This window comes from Jaculus jaculus, chromosome 4 (assembly GCF_020740685.1).
Source record: "Jaculus jaculus isolate mJacJac1 chromosome 4, mJacJac1.mat.Y.cur, whole genome shotgun sequence".
In the NCBI taxonomy this organism is placed as follows: domain Eukaryota; kingdom Metazoa; phylum Chordata; class Mammalia; order Rodentia; family Dipodidae; genus Jaculus; species Jaculus jaculus.
The window spans coordinates 25,252,450-25,275,078 of NC_059105.1; the positions used below are offsets into that span (position 1 = coordinate 25,252,450).

At 44.5% G+C, this 22,629-nt stretch overlaps 1 protein-coding gene across 1 annotated transcript in view; it reads right to left on the reverse strand.

The window, feature by feature from the left end:
- Atic (5-aminoimidazole-4-carboxamide ribonucleotide formyltransferase/IMP cyclohydrolase) overlaps window positions 1–22,208 on the reverse strand; it is a 33,828-nt gene extending 11,620 nt beyond the window's left edge. Inside the window, exons 1-10 of the mRNA XM_045148325.1 lie at window positions 22,157–22,208; window positions 21,863–21,989; window positions 16,997–17,073; window positions 15,226–15,292; window positions 6,399–6,487; window positions 5,882–6,033; window positions 5,376–5,532; window positions 2,715–2,840; window positions 1,273–1,380; window positions 328–413 (exon numbers count right to left, since the gene is read on the reverse strand). Of these exons, the coding sequence (XP_045004260.1) occupies window positions 328–413; window positions 1,273–1,380; window positions 2,715–2,840; window positions 5,376–5,532; window positions 5,882–6,033; window positions 6,399–6,487; window positions 15,226–15,292; window positions 16,997–17,073; window positions 21,863–21,989; window positions 22,157–22,175 (1,008 nt within the window). The 5' untranslated portion in view covers window positions 22,176–22,208. The remainder of the gene's footprint in view (window positions 1–327; window positions 414–1,272; window positions 1,381–2,714; window positions 2,841–5,375; window positions 5,533–5,881; window positions 6,034–6,398; window positions 6,488–15,225; window positions 15,293–16,996; window positions 17,074–21,862; window positions 21,990–22,156) is intronic.
- Window positions 22,209–22,629: the final 421 nt, after the last annotated feature.

Sequence of the window (22,629 nt, forward strand, 5' to 3'; positions counted from 1 at the left end):
CTCAATTATTTCATCACCACCAAGACGGTTCTATCTACCCTTCAGCAATAGTAACGGGCATTCAGGTACACTTAGCAGGGAGGTTAAAAGAATTAGATACATAATAAAAGCCCCTATCAAAACAGCTAAATATCCATATAGAACATTAAATCTCAAAATTAACAAAAATTCAAGGAATTGTGTTCCACACAAAATGTCAATAGCTTACATAGCTAATGAAACTAGTTTACAGCTGTTACAAATAAATACTGTAGGCTACAGTTTTGATGAAAACTATGAACAGGTAACACTTTACTCAAGGACCAAAATACATGAGTGCTCACTAACTTCTCTGGAGATTATTTTTGCAGTCGGGACATCACAAACATCAGATAATGCAACAAAGTCACCAAATGAAGACATCCGATCAGCTCCTGTGAACAAATGTCACATACAGCACTCATCAGAAAGTTCCTTGCATAGAACAATTTTTGGGTGACCACAGAAAACACTTTCTCTCAGCCCCTATCCTGGCTCATCAGCATGACCGGGAGTCACACTATGGTGTGACGTGCGCCTCTCTCAAGCCTTGTTACCACACGTAACATGAGAAACTTGTTTCTTAAATAGGCACTTTCTCTAAAGGTAACCTTAGGCCACTTAACAGTGTCAATTAAGTAATCAATAAGAATATTTGACTAATTTTATCTTCTAATTTGGCAAATGTTCTCTGTGAAGGGCCAGGAGTGACTTTAAAGCTCTGCGGTCCCATGACCTCCACTGCTGCATGTGTAGCTGGGCTCTGCATCAGCCCGGGACAGCACCTGAGTGGAACAAGTGGCCTAGATGCACTCAAACTCTATTTACAGAACAGGAAGCGGCTGGGGGCAGTCCAGAGGCTATGCAGTTTGCTGACTCCAGCCGTGTAAAGCATAGGTTTCTCAATAATCTACCATAAACACTACCATAGCCACTAGACTTAGGAGTATGATGCTTCTGAATATATAGAATATATGTCTAATCAACTTTAAGAGGTACAAATTTTGCCATGTAATAAAAATGCATCCAAAGGTGCAATCTAATACCAATGTACCAAATTCCACTTGGGCTTGCATCCACTACATTAAAATGCTATCATGTACTTGTGTAAATAAATCTATCCTGAGCCACTCACATACTTCTCATGTATTAACAAGGACAGGAGACAAATTTCAACCATATAAAGAAACAGGCACTTTGACATAAAATACTGCTTTCCCTCCCAAAAGACACGCCCCCTCCACCCTTCTGTACCTCTCGCTCTGGCATACGCAGTGGCTATAGGTGTGAGGGTGGAATAGAGGTCATAGACCATGCACACTTTGGCCTCATCCTCGCTGAGTGGAGTTCCAACTGCAGCTCCTGCCACAGAAAGCCACAAAATAACCAAAACGCTCGAAAGCTCACGGTGCTCCTTGTCAACGTCTATGCCTGCCAAACACGGCCGTGAAAGGACTGCCTCCACGGTGTAACGTGCACTAGGGTCTGGGGTCAGACCAAGTACCACCACCACCAAATCCACATTATTTGAACATCTAAACCATTTTTGAGTACCTGCACCAAATTACATAAAATAATTAAGCACTGAAAATACAGTAGCAGAGGCAGGGGAAATCTCTTCTCTGGCCTCGGAGAGCAGAGCCACGGAAGCCTGACAATGTGGGCTTGTGCAGGGAGCTGGGCCACTCCAGTACTGATGGTTCTGCTTGCGCCACACACGATTTACTTCCTTCCCACCCACTTTGATCCAACATCCAATAAATATTAAGAACAAGCATGTGTGAGACAGCCAGCGGACCTGTGAGGTCTATGGATAGCCAGTTTGTAGAATTCAAGGACTTGGATGCAAGACAAAAAAGAAATGCAAAATAATAGTGACGGTGTGTCATGAGACAACAACTTCACGTTTAAACACACTGTGACATGGAGAAGTGCTCCTTGTGGCCACGACACCGTACATACTTGTATTAACATGGAAAAGTGCTCCCTGTGGCCATTACACTTTACATATTTGTATTAACATGGAAAAGGACTCACTGTGGTCACTACATTTTACAAATTTATATTATATTCATGACACATTATATTCACTTTCTTTTCCAGTGTGTGTGATATAGTGGGTACACATGTATGTGGATGTGTGCGCCACAGGTGCACACATGCAGAGGCCAGAGGACTCTAGATGTCCTTTCTTTCGCTCTCCTACCTTGTTTCCTTGAAGCAGGGTCTCACTAAACCTGGAGCTCTCCATTTTTTGACTACAAGTGCTGACCTGTGACCTCCCGTGATTCTCCTGTCTCTGCTCCCCCAGTGCTAGGGTTCCAGGCATGCACGGCTCACCTGGAGTTTCACACAGGCGCTGGGGATCCAACTCAGGCCCTCACTCTGGCAGAGAAAGCTCTCTTGCCTCCCCGCCACCAAGCCATCTCCTCAGCTTCCTCACTTTTACTTCTAAACCTTCAGCTTGACACAACAGAAGAACCAACAGCCTAACTTTGCTATCTCTTAAGAGCATCACATGGTTATCTATGTTGTCACCAGATTCTGTATTCCTGTATTAACACTTATCAATAACCTTGCCAGAGGTGGCTCGGCAATAAAGCAGTGAAGTCACATTGGAACTTATCAACATTCGAAAATCTTAAGGAAAATGCATTTTGAGTAGTGCTGAGGCATTCCAGAATGTAATGCTTTACCTGCTGGGCTGACATGTTTGAAAGAAGCAGCGGCTGGAATGTCTAAAGCTTCTTTGAGCTCCTTCACCAGCTGCCAGGCATTCAGAGCATCACACAGGTTGATGAACCCCGGGGCTCCGTTGAGAACTACAGGCAAGAACACAAGCACACTTCACAAACGGGCTCACTAAGGCCAGAGTCTGCACATTCCTTAACACTAACAACACACCTAGGCCACACACCAACATTTTAAGAGTAACAGACAGACATTCACAAACATGTTAGTAACCTGACAAAAGGGGACAAAGTTACGCACACATTCTTATGTGTGCACAAAGAAATACGGGGCCACCACTCCTTCAAAACATTAACGTATTGCTTCACTGCTTCAACGTGTTACTGTGGATAGTAGAATTTAAAAAAAATAGCCAAATGGCTAGCAGCTATCTTCCATAGTACTAGACATTACTTTAGGAACTTGGGATCCACCAGTGAACAGTGTAGTCTATCTGCCCACACCCCTTCAAATCACTGTTCCCATGGAACTTAATGTGGGAGAAAAACAGGATGCGAAATAGTGAATAGTAAATGACAAAAACATTAATAAGTATTTACCCAAGTGAACTGGAAACTTACATCCATATCCATTTTGTACACGAGTATTTATTACAGAATCAACTGCTCCTGGCTTCTCTTTCCTTTAGTAGTGGCCTGGAATTCTATGATCACCCGGCACATAAGCTTAGGGGACAAAGCCCACAGCTGTCTGCAGCTGGCCGGCTCACCTCTCACTACCACACCAGCCTCTTCCTGATGTGAGGAGGAGGTATGAGATGCCCACAGACGAGGATGCTGATGGCAGGAGCTAGCACTTATTTAGAATGCACTGTGCCAAACAGTCAATTATTGAGAATCTTAGCCTATTCTATGCCCTAGTGACAGGATACTGGGTCATTTGTAAAGAAAAGTAACACAATTCTTGGGTGAGGACGTTCAAGATGGAGGGACCGGCAACCGATGAAGGTGTTCCTGCTGTGTCATGACACGGCCGTGGTGGGGAGTATGACATGTAAGAGGTGAGGGAGAGGGACTGAAGAGGGGCTACCCTTTATAAAGAACCTCTCCCTTAACAACTCTATTAAGTCACAGAGGGCAGAGCTCCCATGACCCAATAAGCACCCAAAGGTTCCACCTTAACACTGCTGCACTGTTTCCAACACACAGACTTTGGGGAACACACACAGGTCAGTTAACAGCCATGGCAATTCTGTGGGGCACTGAAACCGTTGAGGAAACTGAGATATTGAGACTTAAAAACTTGTTCCAAACCACACAGATGAAGACAGTAGTGAAGCTAGAACAAGCCCAGAGCCAGCCAGTAGTACCTGGTGTGCATTAAGTGGATGGGCAAGGGAGAAGCATAAAGAGTGAAGCCGTTACCTTCTAAGAAGATGCTTTATATAAAACTGAAGTTTAAGCAGGGCATGGTGGCACATGCCTTTAATCCCAGCACTTGGGGGGCAGAGGTAGGTGGATTGCTGTGAGTTCAAGGCTACCCTGAGACTACTTAGTGAGTTCCAGGTCAGCCTGGACTAGAGTGAGATCCTACTTAGAAACCCCCCCCCCCAAAAAAAACCCTGAAGTTTAAAAACTCAAAATATAGTCATATAAGCCTATCATTTGGAAATATGAAGATAACCATGAGAAATAATGAGGCGCTAGAAGCAGCTCCTAGGAGCACAGCAGAGTTGCTTGGGATCAGGCAGGGAGGTGCTACTGTTGATAACACAGGCCTTCTGGAAGTCTACGTCATCTTCATCACAACTTTCTTAAACCCTCACGAAGAACACTCATTGGCATTGTTGTTAACCAGGGACCAAAAACTTTAAAAAAATTACAGTTTGTTTTTTTTTAAATCAGAACTACCATAAACTGTCCTCTAAATTCTGCATTGAGACAGGGTCTCTATCTGCAGCTCAGACAGGCCGAGCACTCAAAATCATCCTGCGCCAGCCTCTTAAGACTGCGGTTGCAGGAGCGCGTCGCCAGCCTGCTCCCGCTCCTCTGAAGTGCTGCTGTCCTTCAACCCAGCAGTGGAGGCTGTGGCACAGTGACAAGAAACGAGTTCCAGGCGCTGGAACACACACTTAGCAGCGCGAGGCCGTGGGTCTGACCCCTAAGCAACAAGGAAGTAAGCGGGCTATCCACTCATGAAAAGACCACTAAACGCTAAAGAACACTAAAGGCACGTGACTAAGTGCAAGTGTTGCAAAGGATTCACATCGCATGACTCCACCTACGTGGTGCTCTGGAAAAGGCAAAACTATTGTCAGTGAGATCAGGTGTCGGAGAGTTGGGGACAGGGGAGGAACTCCGCGACAGGACACTGATGGGGACGTGGCATCACACGAGACGGACAGGGACATGACATATGACTGCTGTGCAGGACACTGTAACAGGAGGCATACAATATTAGAGGACACTGTGACAGGAGAAATACAGTATTATGCAGAGCTTGATGTTGCACACCCCCAATTTGTGCTCACAAACCCACTTGATGCCTCAATTTTGGACGGTTGTAAAGATGCAATTTACTTTATCTTCTAAGCACAACCACACAGACACAAAACGGAGAGACAACACCCAGAGGTGGCAGGCTGCACCCATGGCCCTCAGCCTTACCTGTGAGGGGCAGCTTAGGCTTCAGAGTGTACAGCTGGGCAGGAGTCTGATGAGGGTTCATGCCGTACCTCAGGGGCATCTGAGAGATCCCTTTGCTGTACTGTTTCCGGAAGTAATCTGAGATGGCTGCATCATACTGCGCCGTGTGAGTAAAAGCCTGCAACGAGAGGTACCGTGAGCAAGAGCAGCACCCTCCCAGTGCGACAAGATGCTTCCAGCGCACAGCAACTCCATCCAACTGCGTGCTTCGAACACACGCACACGCACACGCACACACACACACTCTAGTCCCTTCCCACTTTCCCATTTTTTTAAAGTTTTTGGTCCCTGGTTAACAACAATGCCAATGAGTTTCAATCTTTTTGACAAAATATTCCCGGGACATCTGGTCTCTGTCTGTAACAAAAAGACAGCAGCTCCAAGCAGAGCGGTTAGCTGATAATCATCTGTCAAGAGCTGAACACCCCGTTGTCCAGTGCACACTGCTAGATGACGTGCACCCCCACCTTCAAGGCTAACTGGCGTCTGGTCTCCAAGGATGTGTCCTTCCGGTCAGAGTTCTGCATCTCTTTGGATACTGCCACATAGTCTTCTGGTTCGCATACGACTGTCACACGAGCATGGTTCTTGGCTGCGGCTCTCAGTAAGGTTACTCCACCTTTGAAGGACAAGAGACATTGTTTTGATATTTTGGTAATAGCCAGTGAGTCACTGCCAAATGAAGTCATTGTGAACATAACACCCACTTTAATTCTTAACCTAAAAAAAAATCTGACATGAATTACCATACATAAAAATAGCTTATAAAATGTCTTCTAAAGTGGACGTGGTGACACACACCTATAATCCTTATGCTTGGGAGGCTGAGGCAGGAGAATTGGAAGTTAGAAGTCAGCTTGAATAACTTAGTGTGATTCTGTCTAAAAAAACATAAAACTCCTCAGTAACGAAAATCAAAACCAAATCTTATTAAACTAAACAACCCTCTCCCTGTCAATCTTCACAACAGTTTTTCTCACTCACCAATATCAATTTGCTCAACAGCCTTTTCAACAGTTACATCTGGAGAAGCCACGGTCTTCACAAAGGGATACAGATTACAGGCCACAACTCTAAAGCCAAGGGAAATTTAACTGTTAAAGAACTCACTCTATGTGGTTTACAGCTATTTAAGAAAGTGTCAGTACTATAAACAAGACAAAAGAGCCCAGAAAGATCTAAAATAAACTTTTCCATGTACAATTAATGATACCCTGGGTATATATGTATACAAAATAGATATACAAACAATTGTTTAATGAAAATAAATTGTAAACGGATACAGTTTTCAGAGCTGACTGGTATTTGATTTTACCATCACTAATACTACTACTCATAAATACGTAAGTACAAAACGGCACACAGATGCTTAAGACCATTTCAGAAATTGCTGGAAATTCTGTCTTAATCCCAAGCCAAAATTCATGTAGTAAAGTTAAGAAACTCAAACACAGCAATTCAAACAGCAATGTTTAAACCCAACATTCTAATACAATGCAATCTGAAGACACTGGTTTGATATTCGCATAGTGCACAATAGTGGTAGCAAAAATAATGTCTTTGTTTTCCATAAGCCACTATTTCTCTAAGAGTAGGAACTGCATGGACAGTAAATACACCTCAGTTCACCCCACACGGCAACAGTCTTGAATGTCAGCTAAGGTGTTTCAGGCAGTGATCAAGGCATGCACAGTGCAAAGTGAGTGGTCGTATGTCAGAACCAAGGCTAGAGGCTAGCTATCCTGCTAGAAACATCCGAGTCACTGTGTTTAATTTTGAATTTATTCCTGGCTGTTGTGCCATCAGAAAACTTAATTGTTGCCAGCCAAATTTCTGGTGACCTGCACATTTAATTATGGGGCCCTGACCCACAGTTCAAGAAGTGAGATCTAACATAAACGTGAGCCTGACACTTTAACATTCCAAAAGGTATGTACCAGAGTCCAGAGGCCCTCCTGTTGCAGAGCATAAATAATTTATCCAGGTGGTGCTCTGGTTATGGACACATTATTCTCCCAAACCACTCTGCAGGTTTGCCACCTGTGTAACATTAGCTACTGACTACTATCAAGCCATCAAAAATGTCAAGCATCTTTTCTGGCAGGATAGCATATACTATATAACTGCACCACAGAGTTTTGAAACAAACAAGTAAAAAAAATACAACATCTTGAATAATAATAGTAATTATAAGGTTACAAAAATGTCCTCATTTTAGACACACCTAGGATATTCAAATTTAGATATTTTTTTCCCCTCAAGAGACTGTGTGTAGTGATGAAAACAATGGAACATTCTACAGGTAAAATATTTGTTTTGCCTAAAAATGATGGTAACAAAAGGCCAAATGAATAATTTAAAATACAGAACTAGTCTAAAACAACAGCCAATGAAGATGCTGAGCCTAACTAGTGGAAACAAATGAAGCAGAAGAGGAGAGATCCCTCTTTCCAGCTCATCAGAAGAAGGTTCTCTCCTTCCACCCTATCAGGCTATATTATTACTATTATTATTAATCTTGGTTTTTTGAGGCAGGGACTTGCTTTTGACCTGAAATTCACTATATGGTCTCAGGGTGGCCTGGAACTCACAGCAGTCTTCCTACCTCTGCCTCCCAAGTACTCAGATTAAAGACGTGTGCCACTGCACCCATCAGGCCAATATTCTGGTATCAAAATCAGGCAAATAGATCACAAGAAAACTACAGACCACTGCTTCTAATATATGTGGACACACACACACACAAACACACTCTCTTTCTCTCTCTCTCTCTAAAAAAGATATGCCAACCAAACCCAGACAAACAAGAAAAGAAGCAGGGTTTAATATCAGGAAGGTAGGGATAGTGTAACATCTAAAGATAGTTTATGTATTGACAATGGAAGAAAAGACAAAACCATATGATTACCTAAGAAGATACACAATAGCTGGGTGTGGTGGCGCACGCCTTTAATCCCAGCACTTGTGAGGCAGAGGTGGGAGAATCACCATGAGTTCAAGGCCACCCTGAGACTACATAGTGAATCCCAGGTCAGTCTGGGATAGAGTGAGATCCTACCCCGAAATCAAAAATAAATAAATAAATAAATAGAAGATACACAAAAAGGTATCTGGAAAAAATTAAATACCCTTTCATAATTAAAAGAGAACTCAGCATGATGAAGTGCGACAATCTAACACCATACTTGTCCATGAAAGCCTGACTACTTTCCCCCAAGGCTCAGGAGCAAGACTTCTTAGCCCTGCTAGTCACCATTGTGCTGGATGCTCCACGCAGGGAAACTTGTAAAGAAAATGTTATACAACAAGTGACACGCTGTTATTATATACAGGAAATCCTATGGTGTTCAGAAAAAAACCCATCAACCCTAATAAGATCAGCAAGGCTGTGGGATAGATAATCAATATATAAAAATCAATTGTACTAACACAATTAGCAAGGAACAATCAGAAAGGAAATTACAATAACAATGCCAGTAGGACCTCATGGCTCATGCCTATAATCCCAGGTACCCAAAGCTGTGATCCAAGGACTGCTGAGAGCTCCAGCTCAGCCTGGGCTAGAGAAAGATGCTGCCAAAGAAACAAAAAATACCTTTTCTTTCTGTTTCTATCCTTGCAGATAAATGAAATAAAAAATGGACCTGAGTACATGACTCAGTGGTTAAAAGCACTTGTTTGCTAAGTATGCTCACCTGGGGTTCAATCCCCCACTAGCTTTACCCACGTAAAGCCGGATGCACAAAACGGTGCATGTGTCTGGAGTTCACTTGTTGCAGCTAGAGGCCCTGGTGACAGTCATTCTCTCCATCCTTGCAAATAAACTTTTTTTTTTAAAAGCAAAAGAAAACAATGCCATTTACATCATCAAAACCCCAATATATTTAAGAATAAATTTAACAAAAGTACAAGAGTTACACACTGAGAAGTATAAAATAATGTGGAAAGAAAACTGAAAAACGGAAAGAGAAACACCTGCTCCTGAGCTGGCAGGCAGTGCTCTAAAGATGGCAATCCCTACGATCACCCACAGACACAGACAGCACTCCCTTTGAGAATGCCAAGTGCCCCATCACAGACATCCACGTTGATCCTAAAAGTCATTTGGAGACTTCCTTGGAGGAGACTGTTAGTTAACAGGAGCCTAGGGAAAATGTCGAGATAATACACAATGCACTCTTCCACCAAAGAGCTAAGGGAGTGTGAAGAATTATTAACGCAGGCTAGACCCTGGCAGAGAGGCAGGAGGGAACAGCCTGAGTCAGCAAGCGCAGATCTACTGCGAAGGTCTTCTCTCACTGACACTGGCCTTGCAAGATCAAAGAACCTGAAGACAACAGGGACCAATTGAGCATCTCCAGAACACCTTCAGACAGCTTTCCATAGCCTGTCTTAACCCCTAACAAACACCAAGGGATCAGGGCCACCCTCCCTCACACAATACTCAGTGCAGCTGATCTGAAGAGAAGACCCACCTAACCAGCAGAGCCAAGGCCACAGTACACCAAAGAGGGAACCGGCCTCACAGCCAGTGCAGGTGAGATAGAAAGTCACCTCCAAAAGAAGTTGTATAGCAGGCATATCCAACAGCTGGGATCACTCCTGCCATTACTCTGGAAGTAACACAGAAGCCACACCGGGCACGTTGGGCTCCTACTGAGAGATGTAACTTCTGATCTACATATCTTAAGAATATAGCAGATAACTAGAAAATACAAGCATTAAAATAACTTGAGATGCAAAACTTTCTACACAATAGAAACACAAAAAAATTCAAGACAACATAATTCCTCCAAAAATTATAAATGCAATAGTAATGACATCCAATGAGACAGAATTAGATGAAATACCATACAGAGAATTCAAAAGAGTAACAGTAAGTATTATGGCAGTTAAGTTTTGTTGTCAACTTGATCTGTCTAGTATCCACAGATGTTCCTCATGAGCAGGTCTCTGAGGTTGCTTCCAGGAAGGATTAACTGAAGGAGGAAATCCTTCTCAGAGTGGGTGACCCCTCTCGGAGGGGGCTTTTAGATCTAAGGAAGCGTTGGGAGAAAAGAATCCCTTCCTCCCACCTGGCTGCAGTGCTGCTTGTGGCCTTCCAGCCTGGACTGAACAGCGGGGCTCTCCAGGAAGCCGCCAGGCCTTTAGCACTGGATTGGGGCTGCTGAGGCATCCAGCCTCCTGGACTGAGCAGCTACTGGGTTCCTTGACTCTCAGACCTGCAAACTGCTATTGTTGGGACTACCAAAAGCTAATCTAATAACCCCCCCCACCTTTTTTTTTTTGTTGTTTTTTCAAGGTAGGGTCTCACTCTGGCCCAGGCTGACCTGTAATTAAGTATGTAGTCTCAGGGTGGCCTCGAACTCACAAAGATCCTCCTACCTCTGCCTCCCAAGTGCTGGGATTAGAGGCGTGCGCCACCACTCCCTGTTAATTCAATTCACTCTGTAGCTTCTGTTCCTCTAGAGAACCCTCACAAATCCAAGTACGTTCAAGGAAAGAAATCAAGGAAGAAAACAAACTCCTGAAGGAATCCCAAGAGAGCACAGGAAATCAACTTACCGTGAAATAAGGAAATTGAGCAGGGCATGGTGGCACACGCCTCTAATTCCAGCACTTGTGAGGCAGAGGTAGGAGGACTGCCGCGAAACACACTATGTAAGTCAAATAAAAAAACTCTGTAAAATACCTCACCAATAGAATGGATCAAGGTGAAACATCTACAATATTCCAATAGAGAAAGACAAACTAATAGGAAGTATGAGTGAGAATTTCAAGATATTCACGACACTATGAAGAGATCAAAGGTAAGAATTCCAGGTAGAGAAGAATTTCAATCTAAAGGCATAGGAAGTATTTTCATCAAAATCATAGAAGAAAAATTTCCCCAAAGGGAATGAGATGTCAATAGGGATACAGGAGGCCTTTAGAACACCAAGACCAATAGACAGACCTAAAGATAAGACCAAAGAAGAACCTGTCCTTGACACAGCATAGATGAACTACTAAACACACAGGCTAAAGGAAGCATATTGACAGCAGTAAGAGAGAAGCGCCTAGTCACCTGTACAGGCAAGCCCATCAGGACAGCAGTGGATCACTCAACACAAACCTTAAAAGCCAGAAGAGCTTGGAAAGATGTACTCCAAATTCTAAAAGACAACTGCCAACCAGCCCACTATATCCAGCCAAGCTATCCATCATAATGGAAGGAGAAACAAGCACTTTCCCTGGAATACATGATCTCTAAGCCAGCTCTACAGAAAACACTTGAAGGGATCCTTTGGACTGAAGAGAAGGAAAAGACATACATGTGACCACAGGAAAGAGTAAGCCATGCTAGAGTAATAGTTAATAAAAGAGAGGAACAGGGCTGGAGAGATGGCTTAGCGGTTAAGGCACATGCCTGTGAAACCTAAGTACCCAGGTTCGATTCTCCAAGTCCCACGGTAAGACAGATGCACATGGTGGCACGTGCGTCTGGAGTTCATTTGCAGTGGCTAGAGGCCCAGGCCTGTCCTCCCTCTCTCTCTCTCCCCCTCTATAATAAATAAAGATAAATTCTTAAAAAAAAAAAAACATGAGAGGAACAGAAACAGCCAGCACTATAAAATCAGGAAGAATGACAGGAATGAACCCACACCTTTCAATAATAACTTAGTATCAATGATCTCAATGCCCCAACCAAAAGACAGACTTGCAGACTGTATATTACAGGCAAGATCCTTCTGTCTGTGGATACCAAGAAACTCATCTCTCCATAAAAGACAGACAGAACCTTAAAGTGAAAGGATGAAAAATGGTATTTCAAACAAATGGGCGATTGTTGCTGTTTTAATATCTGACAGGACAGACTTCAAATCAACATCAGTTAAAGAGATAAAATCACTTTATACTGATTAAGAGAATAATCCAACAAAAGGACATTGTAATTCTAAACATACATTAACACTGAATATAGGTGCAGTCAATTTCATTAACTACTACTAGATGTAAAATCACAGATAACTCTAAACAAGACAGAAGTGGGTAACTTCAATACACCATTCTCACCTATTGACAGGTTATTCTAGGAAAAACTAAAAAGAGAAGTATCTAGATGAAATGATGCCACAGAACAAATGAACCTAACACACCAACAGAACATTCCATCCAAATGCTGAATATGCATTCTTCTCAATCTATTTTCTCTAAAACAGATCACATATTAAAACACAAAACGAGTTTTAACAAATACAGGAAAATTAATATAAAAAGAAATCACTGCTGGGCGTGGTGGCACAAGCCTTTAATCCCAGCACTCAGGAGGCAGAGGTAGGAGGATCGCCATGAGTTTGAGGCCACCCTGAGACTACATAGTGAATTCCAGGTCAGCCTGAGCTAGAGTGAAACCCTACCTCAGAAAAAATAAAAATAAAAAAAAAAATCACTGCCTGGCATGGTGGTGCACACCTTAATCCCAGCACTTGGGAGGCAGAGGTAAGAGGACTGCTGTGAGTTCAAGGCCACCTTGAGACTACATGGTGAATTCCAGGTCAGCCTGGGGCCAGAGTAAAACGCTACCTCAAAAAACCAATAACAACAACAACAAAAATGAATAAATCATCAACCTCTACCCTTTCCCAAGTAAAAAAAGATAAATGAACCAACAGAACTGGATGTAGCAGCACATACTTGTAAAAATTTTCACCCACCATGGTTAGAAAATGGTGCATTCATCCTGTATAGTTAGGTAATGGCATCTTCACCCCCCCCATATGGTTAGATAATGGTGCGTTCATCCTGTATAGTTAGATAATGGTATCTTCACCCCCTCATATGGTTAGATAATGGTATGTTCATCCTGTATAGTTAGGTAATGTTATCTTCACCCCCTCATATGGTTAGATAATGGTATGTTCATCCTGTATAGTTAGGTAATGGTATCTTCCATCACCCCTCATATGGTTAGATAATGGTACGTTCATCCTGTATAGTTAGGTAATGGTATCTTCACCCCTCCCCATGGTTAGAAAATGGCACATTCATCCTGTATAGTTAGGTAATGGTATCTTCATCCCCCCCCATATGGTTAGATAATGGTATGTTCATCCTGTATAGTTAGGTAATGGCATCTTCACCCCCCCCCCCATATGGTTAGGTAATGGTAGATTCATCCTGTATAGTTAGGTAATGGTATCTTCAACCCCCCCATATGGTTAGATAATGGTACGTTCATCCTGTATGGTTAGGTAATGGTATCTTCAACCCCCCCCCCCATATAATTAGATAGATCCTGTATAGTTAGGTAGCAGTATCTTCACTCCCATGGTGAGGCAATGATACCTTAGCTGTGATAGTAAAAGCACACACAGTAAAAGAATGAGTAAGCATCATTCAAGCTAAACTTGTGTGACTGTGCCAAAGGCAAGCAAATCCAGGAACAGAAGGTAGGCTGGTGGCGCCAAGGTCAGCAGGAGAGTGTTGTGAATTCCTGGGCTACAGCGAGACCCTACCTCCAATTCCTCTCCCTCCCCCAAATGAAAACCAGGCAAGTGCTGAAGTAGCAGAGACTGGACGCAAATGAGTACGGGGGCTCGAGGCTTCGTAAAGGAGTGATGAAGTCCTAATAGTGAATGTGGTAATGGCTGGCTGCACAACTTCTCGTGAATATACTTAAAACCACTGGGTTTTCTATTTTAAATTGAGTGAATTATATACTATGGAGTTCATATAATAACTAATTGCATGGCTATTGAATATGCTTTAAAGAAACAATTGTCTTTATGCTAATAAGTAAGTTGGCTGTGTGTAACAAAATTTAAATAGCCTCCTAAAATAACAAAGATTAGTGATGAGGGGACCTGGTTCAGTGGTGTAGCCCATGCCCATGTTAAAGGCCCGGAACAACCATCACCACAGAGCAAGGTTATTTTAGTTCAAGTTCTATATTTTGGAAATGCAAATTTGGCAAAGTCATAACGCTTACACATGACAAATATTGCACCCAAGTTTCAGTCTAGTTTATTACAGTGAGTACAAGAGGGAAGGATATCACAGTTCAGCATTGTCTTAATCCTTAATGTGCCTGAACCTCAACTCCACCCTAGAAGAGAGCTCTCAGTGGTTAACTGTCCTCCAGGGACTGCGTACTAAAGGCCTGCTCACCAGCCGGTGGGCAGCACTACTGGGAGGTAGTGGCTTCCTGAGGAGGTAGGGCCCTGTGGTGGCTTGATTCAAGTGTCCCCCATAAACTTAAGTGTTTGGAATGTGAGGTTCCCAGATGATGGAGATTTGGAATTAACACCTCCTGGAGGCAGTTGTATTATTGGAGGTGGCTTATGGTTGTTATAGCCAGTGTCCCTTCCCAGTATTTGCCACACTCTTACTATTGTCCACCTTATAATGGCCAGGGGGTAATGTCACCCTCTGCTCATGTCATCGTTTCCCCTGCCACCATGGAGCTTCCCCTGGAATCTGTAAGCCAAAATAAATCCTTTTTCCCCAAAAGTTGCTCTTGGTCGGGTATTTCGGCCAGCAATGTGAATCTGGCTGCAACAGGCCCAGTGGGAGAAGGTAGGTGATGGGGAACACTTCAGGGAGGAGGCCGGTGGGACACCCCTCTCTGCTTCCCTGCTGTCATGAGCTGCACGGGGTTCCTCGAGCCCGTGCTTCCATCATGAGATTCTGCCTTACACACGCCCCAGGACAGCAAAGCCAAGTGACCACGGAAATGAAATCTCTGAACAATGAGCAAAACTAGCCAAACCTTTTCTTCTCCACACCCGTCAACAAACAAATGCAAGAAATTCAACTTTGTAATTTTTACCTTATAAGACTGAAATCAAGTCTGGCCATATCAGCACTGTCTTCTGGGATATTGCGGGCCAAGATTCCTAATTTAACCAAGTGTAAAAAAAGTATTAAGATCAAAAAGTAAGGTGTTCTGTCAATAGAGGTTCATTTAAGCTTTTTCTTTTCTTTTCTTTTTTTTTAAAGACAGGGTTCTAACTGTTGCCCAGACTGGTCTGAAACTCCTAGGCTCAAGTGATCCTCCTGGCTCAGTCTCCTAAGTGTTAGAATTATACAGGTGGGGCTGGAGAGATGGCTAAGCGGTTAGGCACTTGCCTGTGAAGCCTAAGGACCCTGGTTCAAGGCTTTATTCCCCAGAACCCACGTTAGACAGATGCACAAGGGGGTGCATGCGTCTGGAGTTCTGATGCAGTGGCTGGAGACCCTGGAGCGCCCATATTCTATCTGCCTCTGTCTGTCTCTCTCAAATAAATAAATAAAAGAAAACAAAAATAAATTTAAAAAAAAAAAAAGAATTACACAGGTGTATGCCACTGCATCCAGCACTTCTAATATTTTTTTTGAGGATCACACTCTATTCCAGGCTGACCTGGAATGTACTATGTGGTTTCAGGGTGGCCTTGAACCACAGTGATCCACCTACCTCTGCCTTTCAAGTGCTGGGATTAAAGGCATGTGCCACCACATCCAGCACCTCTAACATGCTTACTGAACACAAAACAAGGAGCTGGGGTGATGCCTTATTGGGTAAGGCACTTGCCTACAAAGTTTAAGGAGCCCGGTTTGATTCCCCAGTACCCACATGAAGCCAGATGCACAAGGTGGCATAGGCGTCTGAAGTTTTGTTTTCAGTGGCTAGCAGCACAGGTGTGCCCATTCTCTCTCTGTGTCACTTTCTCTCACGGTGGAGCACACGTTTTTAATCCCAGCACTTGGGAGAGGAGAGCATGAGGATCACTGGAGTTTGAGGCCAACCTGGGACTATATATATAATGAATTCCAGGTCAGACTGGGCTAGAGCAAGACCCTACCTCGAAAAACCAAAAAGATGGAGTATATTTAAAAACGTTAGCCAGGCAAGTGTACAGCCTGTAACGTGAGCACTGAGGAGGAGGATGCAGGAGGGCAACAAGTTCAAGGCCAGCCTGGGCTACACAGCAAGACCTTGTCTCAAATTTCTAATTCCTTTATCTCAAGCAACAAAATACTTTTGGTCAGTCCATCACAATCAATATGTTTCCATCAGCCAATGGCTTATCTGATGGCCATTAACCTTTCTCAGCCTGGATTCAGGCAAATCATATTGTAGCTGGCGAGACAGGAATATGCTTACTCTGCCCATTTCCTCCATTTATATGCAATTCACTCTGTCACACCAATGGACAAAAGCAAGCAATTCAGCTACACTGCAAAGTCTGTTCTAAGTCTGAACTTTACAAAGCCAATGCTTTTGCCAGGCATGGTGATGCACGACTTTAATCTCAGCATTTGGGAGGCAGAGGTAGGATTCACCGTGAGTTCGAGGCCACCCTGAGGCTACACAGAGAATTCTAAATTAACCACTTACCAGGTTACAACCTCCAGTAAGAAGAAAGCCATCTGCACTTGCCATGTAAAAAGGCAAGCCAAATTTTAAACAGGTTCTAATACGGAATTTAACAGCAAATGTGACAAGAAGGAAAAACTTTTTGAGCATATGACTGGCTTTTTCCTTCTTATGCTCCATGTAAAGGTATTGGCTAAAACCATCCTATCACTGTTTTACACTGAAGATGCCATCCACTTACCGGCATGCACTGCAGGATGCAGGGTTTTCACACGCCCGCCTAACATTTCAGGAAACCCCGTTAGCTCAGACACATCTCTGAAAACAGAATAAAACATTATTCCTACCATTCGTCATTTTCCACCATTCAAAGTATCTTCCATCAAGTTCATCATTCTTAGATCAAGAGATTGTTTTCACAGGGCATGATGGCATACGCTTTTAATCCCAGCACTCAGGGGGCAGAGGTAGGAGGGTCGCTGTGAGTTCATGGCCAGCCTGGGATTATAGGGTGAGTTCCAGGTCAGTTTGGGATAGACCCTACCTCAAAAATACAAACAGAGAGAGAAATTCTTTTCAAGCAAGAATTTAAAAAAAATATTCTGAGGCTGGAGAGATGGCTTAGAAGGACCCAGGTTCAATTCCCCAGTTCCCATGTAAGTCAGATGCACATAGTGGCACATGTATCTAGAGTTTGATTTAAAAAAACAAACAAACAAAAACCCTCCAGTTTCGAAAATTGTTTTACTAGGTTTGATTTCTTTCTTACAAACAAAAAGTGACACACACGTATCTGTTTTTTGTTTTGTTTTGAGGTAGGGTTTTGCTCTAAACTAGGCTGACCTGAAATTCACTATGTAGTCTCAGTGGGGTCTCAAACTCATAGCCATCCTACCTCTACTGCTGGAATTCAAGGCGTGCACCCTTAAAAAAAATAAAACAAAACGCACACACGCACATATATAATTGCAAGCAGAGAGACACAGAATATGGATGTATTGGGGCCTCCAGCCACTGCAAACAAACTCCAGATGCACGCGGCACCTTACATGGGTACTAGGAATCAAACCCTGGCCATCAGGCTTTGTAGGCAAGTGCCTTAACCAGTAAATCATCACTCTGCCCATTTTATATATATTTTTTCTTTTTTTTCGAGGTAGGTTCTCACTCTAGTCCAGGCTGACCTGGAATTCACTATGTAGTTTTAGGGTGGCCTCCAACTCAGTGATCATCCTAACTCTGCCTCCCAAGTGCTGGGATTAAAGGAGTGCGCCACCACGCCTAGCTTCATTTTATATTTTTAACTGATGTGTTTTTAGGGAACATTAATCGCTATTAAAGCACTAGCTCATAATTTTCAGAACTGAATCACAAGTCATACTGATAATTAAATATTGGGAGATAAATTCAACGGAGAACTGTTTATGGAGAATGTTAATAAAAAATATTAACAATATCCTGGGGCTGGAGATGTATAGCCCAACTGATAAGAGTGCTTGTCTAGCATGCATAAAGTCCTAGGTTCGATCCCCAAAACTGCATAAACCTGGGCAAAGTGGCACATGGTACGATCCCAGTACTTGGGAGGCAGAGCTAGGAGGATCAGAAGTTCAAGGTCATCCTCAGCTACACAGCAAGTTGAAAACCAGCCCGTGAGACCCTGTGAAAAATGAGGAGGAGGGAGGGAAGGAAGGGAGCATACTTAAGGAAGGGGGACAGTCTCAAACACAGGAGACCCTGTGTCAAGAATCAAGGGGTTCAGTAGAGAGAGGAACAGAAAGGAGGACAAAAGAGAGTGGTGGGGAGGGGATCAGAGTTTGTTGTGTATATGAACAAGACTGTCAATAAGAAGCCACACCTTTAATCCCAGCACTCGGGAGGGAGGCAGAAGTAGGAGGATTGCTGTGCGTTCAAGGCCGGCCTAAGACTACATAGTGAATTCCAGGTCAGCCTGGGCTAGAGAAAGACCCTACCTGGAAAAAATTAAAATTAAAAAGGCAGGAAGCTAGATTATCAATCTGTGAGCTACGAAATGGCTGCATAAAAATACTGTAATAGTCGAGTGTGTCGAAGTGAGACCCTACCACAAAAACAAAAATAAAAAAGCTGGGCTGGAGAGATGGCTTCGCAGTTAAGGCGCTTACCCACAAAGCCAAAGGACCCACGTAAGCCAGATGCACAAGGGAGTGCACGCACCTGGAGTTCATGTGCAGTGACTGGAGGCCTTGGCACGACCATTCTCTCTCTCTGCCTATTTCTGTCTCTCTCTCAATTAAATAAATAAATTTTTAAAAAGCTGTAATACATTATACAATGTTAAGACTGAGAAGCCATGCTTGCTACCTTTATAGTTTTCCAGTTTCTTTTAATTTTACTTATTTGCAAGCAGAGATACAGAGGAGACAGACAGACAGAATGGGGGCACCAGGGCCTCCAGCCATGACAAACGAAATCCAGACGTGTGCACCACCTTGTGCAACTGGATTTAGATGGGGACTGGGGAATCAAACTCAGGTGGTCAGGCTTTGCAGACAAGTGCCTTAACTGCTAAGCTGGTCTCTTCAGCCTAGACCATAGGATCATGTCACCTATCTTCACATATTGCTCTCCACTCCTTTACCTACCTGGGCAGGGTGTGTCACTTGCCATCAGAGCTCACCAAATCAAGGAGTCTACTTAGCCAGCTTGCTCCAGGGATCCCGTTTCTATCTCCCCAGAGATGGAATTATAGACAACAGGCACGACTGTTGATGTGGGTGATGCAAATGTTAGCTCAGGGCCTTACATCTGTGCAGCAAATGCTTGAACCATCTTCCTAGCCCCAGTCTTACTGAACCTGAGCCATCAGGCTTTGCCAGCAAGTGTCTTTGTTTACTCTGAGCCATCTCCCAAGCCACTACAGTTTTTACTATCATAATAAACATCTTAAGGCAGAAAATTCTGACCACAGGATACTGAATGTCCTGGGTAGGAATGCCATTTACAAAGGAGCAGTGACCATACATTTCTCACATCAACTAACAAACAGGAGAGGCAGTCTCAAAAGCCAAATTCCCTTTTACAGAATTCAAAGGCAATAAAACCCAGTTCCTTTAAGGACAATTATTTCAAATTTATAGATGGTAAAGTTTCTTAAGACTTAAAACACTTCGGGTAATAAAAAGCTTGCTACTCATTTGTATTTAAGAATCTGTCTGCAGCACTGTAATCTTCCTAATTCTCTATGCACACCATTACTCACTAATGCCACTGCCATCAATTTATTGCAAGAAGCAATGTTTAACTTCCAAAAGTAAAATGTTGACCTTTTACTAGCAGTGTGATCTTGGACAGAAACTTCTTTGTGTCTCAGTTTGTCTATTTATCCAATGGAGCTAATAAAAAAAAAAAGATATTATGATTCCATGAGTTCATTAAATCACACCCCACCTGTCTGTATTCCCCATTCAGTGAGCGCCAGTCAGGTGGGCTCTAAATAAACCACTCATGATGAACACTTTCACAGAAGATAAAGATATTTACATTCTCAATTTTTATAAAAAGACATACAAAGCCAGGCACAATGGTGCACATTAGAAATCCCAACACCCTGGGAGACTGAACACGAGGAACACAAGTTCAAGACCAGCCAGGGCAACATAAGAGACCCTGGCTCGAACGAGTATGGTCAGTAGTATGGCGGGTGAGACACCAGGTTCAATCTCCAAACTGGCAACACAAGGTACCACCACAACTTGCTGAAGGAAGGACTGAGTGGCAGCATGGGAACAAGACAACAGCTGAGGAATATTTCAACTGGGTGAAGTGCAGTGTTAGGAGTGCATTTACTGTCTCACTTTGACTATAAAGTCTGGAGGGGGAAAAACAGATAAAGAAGCCTCTCCTTAGTTTGACTAATGTTCTAACTACTGTAATAGTAGACACCAAAAGAGCACAGGCCTAGACTTGGCACCTCACTGTCCACTAGCACCCACCAGCCTGCCTGCAATTTTCAGGGTTCCCATGAGAGCCACATGATTCCCAGGCCCCATATGAGCCAGCTGCACAAGGAGGCAAATGCTTCTGGAGCTCCTTGTCAGTGGCTGGAGGCGGCCCTGGTGTACCCATTCTCTCCCTCTTTCAAACAAAAATTACAAGTAAAAAAAAAAAAAACAACCAATAGTAGTAAAGGCATTCTTGTTAGGTGACCCTGTCACATCTGTAGAAACTGCACACTGCTCAGCCTAATTACGATGAAAAGGTGGACAGTCCATCACTACAAGGACCTGGAGAGTAGGAAGCAAATATTCCACATGCCAATATAAGCAGGTGGAGCTTCGGTCTCTTCTCAGAACTATGTCCAGGGTGGGTCCATCTTTGTTCTGAACTCACCCTGCGGTTTATCTGCCCTATGGTCCTTTCCATTTCTACCTTCCTGCAGTTATCTTCCACAGACACCTATCTTCTGAGAATCTCTTCCTGCTAGTAGTTAGGTAACTAGCAGCTTGTACAGGTACCTTCACAGGGTCAGGGCATGCTCAGGGAGGGGAGCCACGGGTGAACTGTCATGATACAAACAGTCCCGTAAACATTTCAAGAATCCTACCGTTTGTCGTGCATAACAAATGGCTCACCCAATTAATGTGCTCAAATGAAGTGTTTGAAGGGTTGGAGAGACGGCTGGGGGTTAAGGCACTTCGCTTGCCAAAGCGGAGGACCCTGGTTCGATTCTCTAGTACCCACTTATTTGTGTATGAGTTCACTTACGGTCTTTGATTATAAAGATGCAGCGTGAGGCGTGCATCTGAAGTTTGTTTGCAGGGGCCAAAAGATCCTGGCACGCTCATTCCCTCTCTTTCTCCTTGCAAATAAACTATATATATATGTGTGTGTGTGTATACATATATATATGAGAAAGGAAGTGGTTAAGAATGTGAGTTTCACCTCTACCCCTGCTCAACTCTGTAAGCTTGTGCAGTTACGGTCTCCTTTTTCTCTTGCAGAGTGGGCAAGGGGTGGGCATGGCACAGAGTTGCTGGGCGCTCCCCAGTAGGAGGCCTTTTACTCTGGGTGCACGGACTAGGTGCCTCCCCGCCTGGACTTACCTTCAAAGCTAGCTGGGCCTTACCTGACTGCCAGGCCAGCATCCCTGAGGGCTTTCGCGGTCCCTCCAGAAGCGACCAGATTCAAACCCAGGGACGAGAGGGTTCTGGCAAATTCCACAAGGCCAGTTTTGTCGGACACACTAAACAGGGCTGAAACAGAAAGCGCTTGTCATGACCTGTCCGGGGGCCCGCGCTGGGGGTGGGGGTGGGGGGGAGAAGGCCCGCACGACCCGCCAGGCCGGCCCCGGGGCCCACCACCCACCGACCGCCCGCAGGCCCGGGCCTCCCCGGCTCCGGCGCCCGGCGGGGGGCCTCACCGAGCTGGGCGGGGGCCATGGCCGCGGCGGGGTCCCGGGAGCGCGCGCGCGGGCGGACGGACGGAGCGGAGCGGAGCGGGCGCAGCGGAGGCGACACGTGCGGCAGGAGCGCGCAGGCCGGCGGCGCCCGCGGATCAGGAAGCGGGGGGCGGGGCGGGGCGGGGCGGGGCGGGGCCGCGGGCCACGTGACCCCAGCGCCGGCCCGGGCGGGCGGGGCTCCGGCGGGCGCTCGGGGCGCGGGAAGCCGGGCTGGGAGCGGGCCGCCCCCTCTCCCCATCCCCGATCCGCTCCTCCCCCCGCCGCCCTCGCCCGCGGCGTGCCGGGCGCATGACGCAGCGGCTTAATTTACCTGCAAAGCTCGCGGATCTGGGTTCGATCCCCCCCCAGTGCCCTCGTAGTTGCAGACACATGCGCATCGGGATGCGTGTCTCTCGAGTTCGTTTGCAGAGGCAGGAGATCCTGACGCACTCATT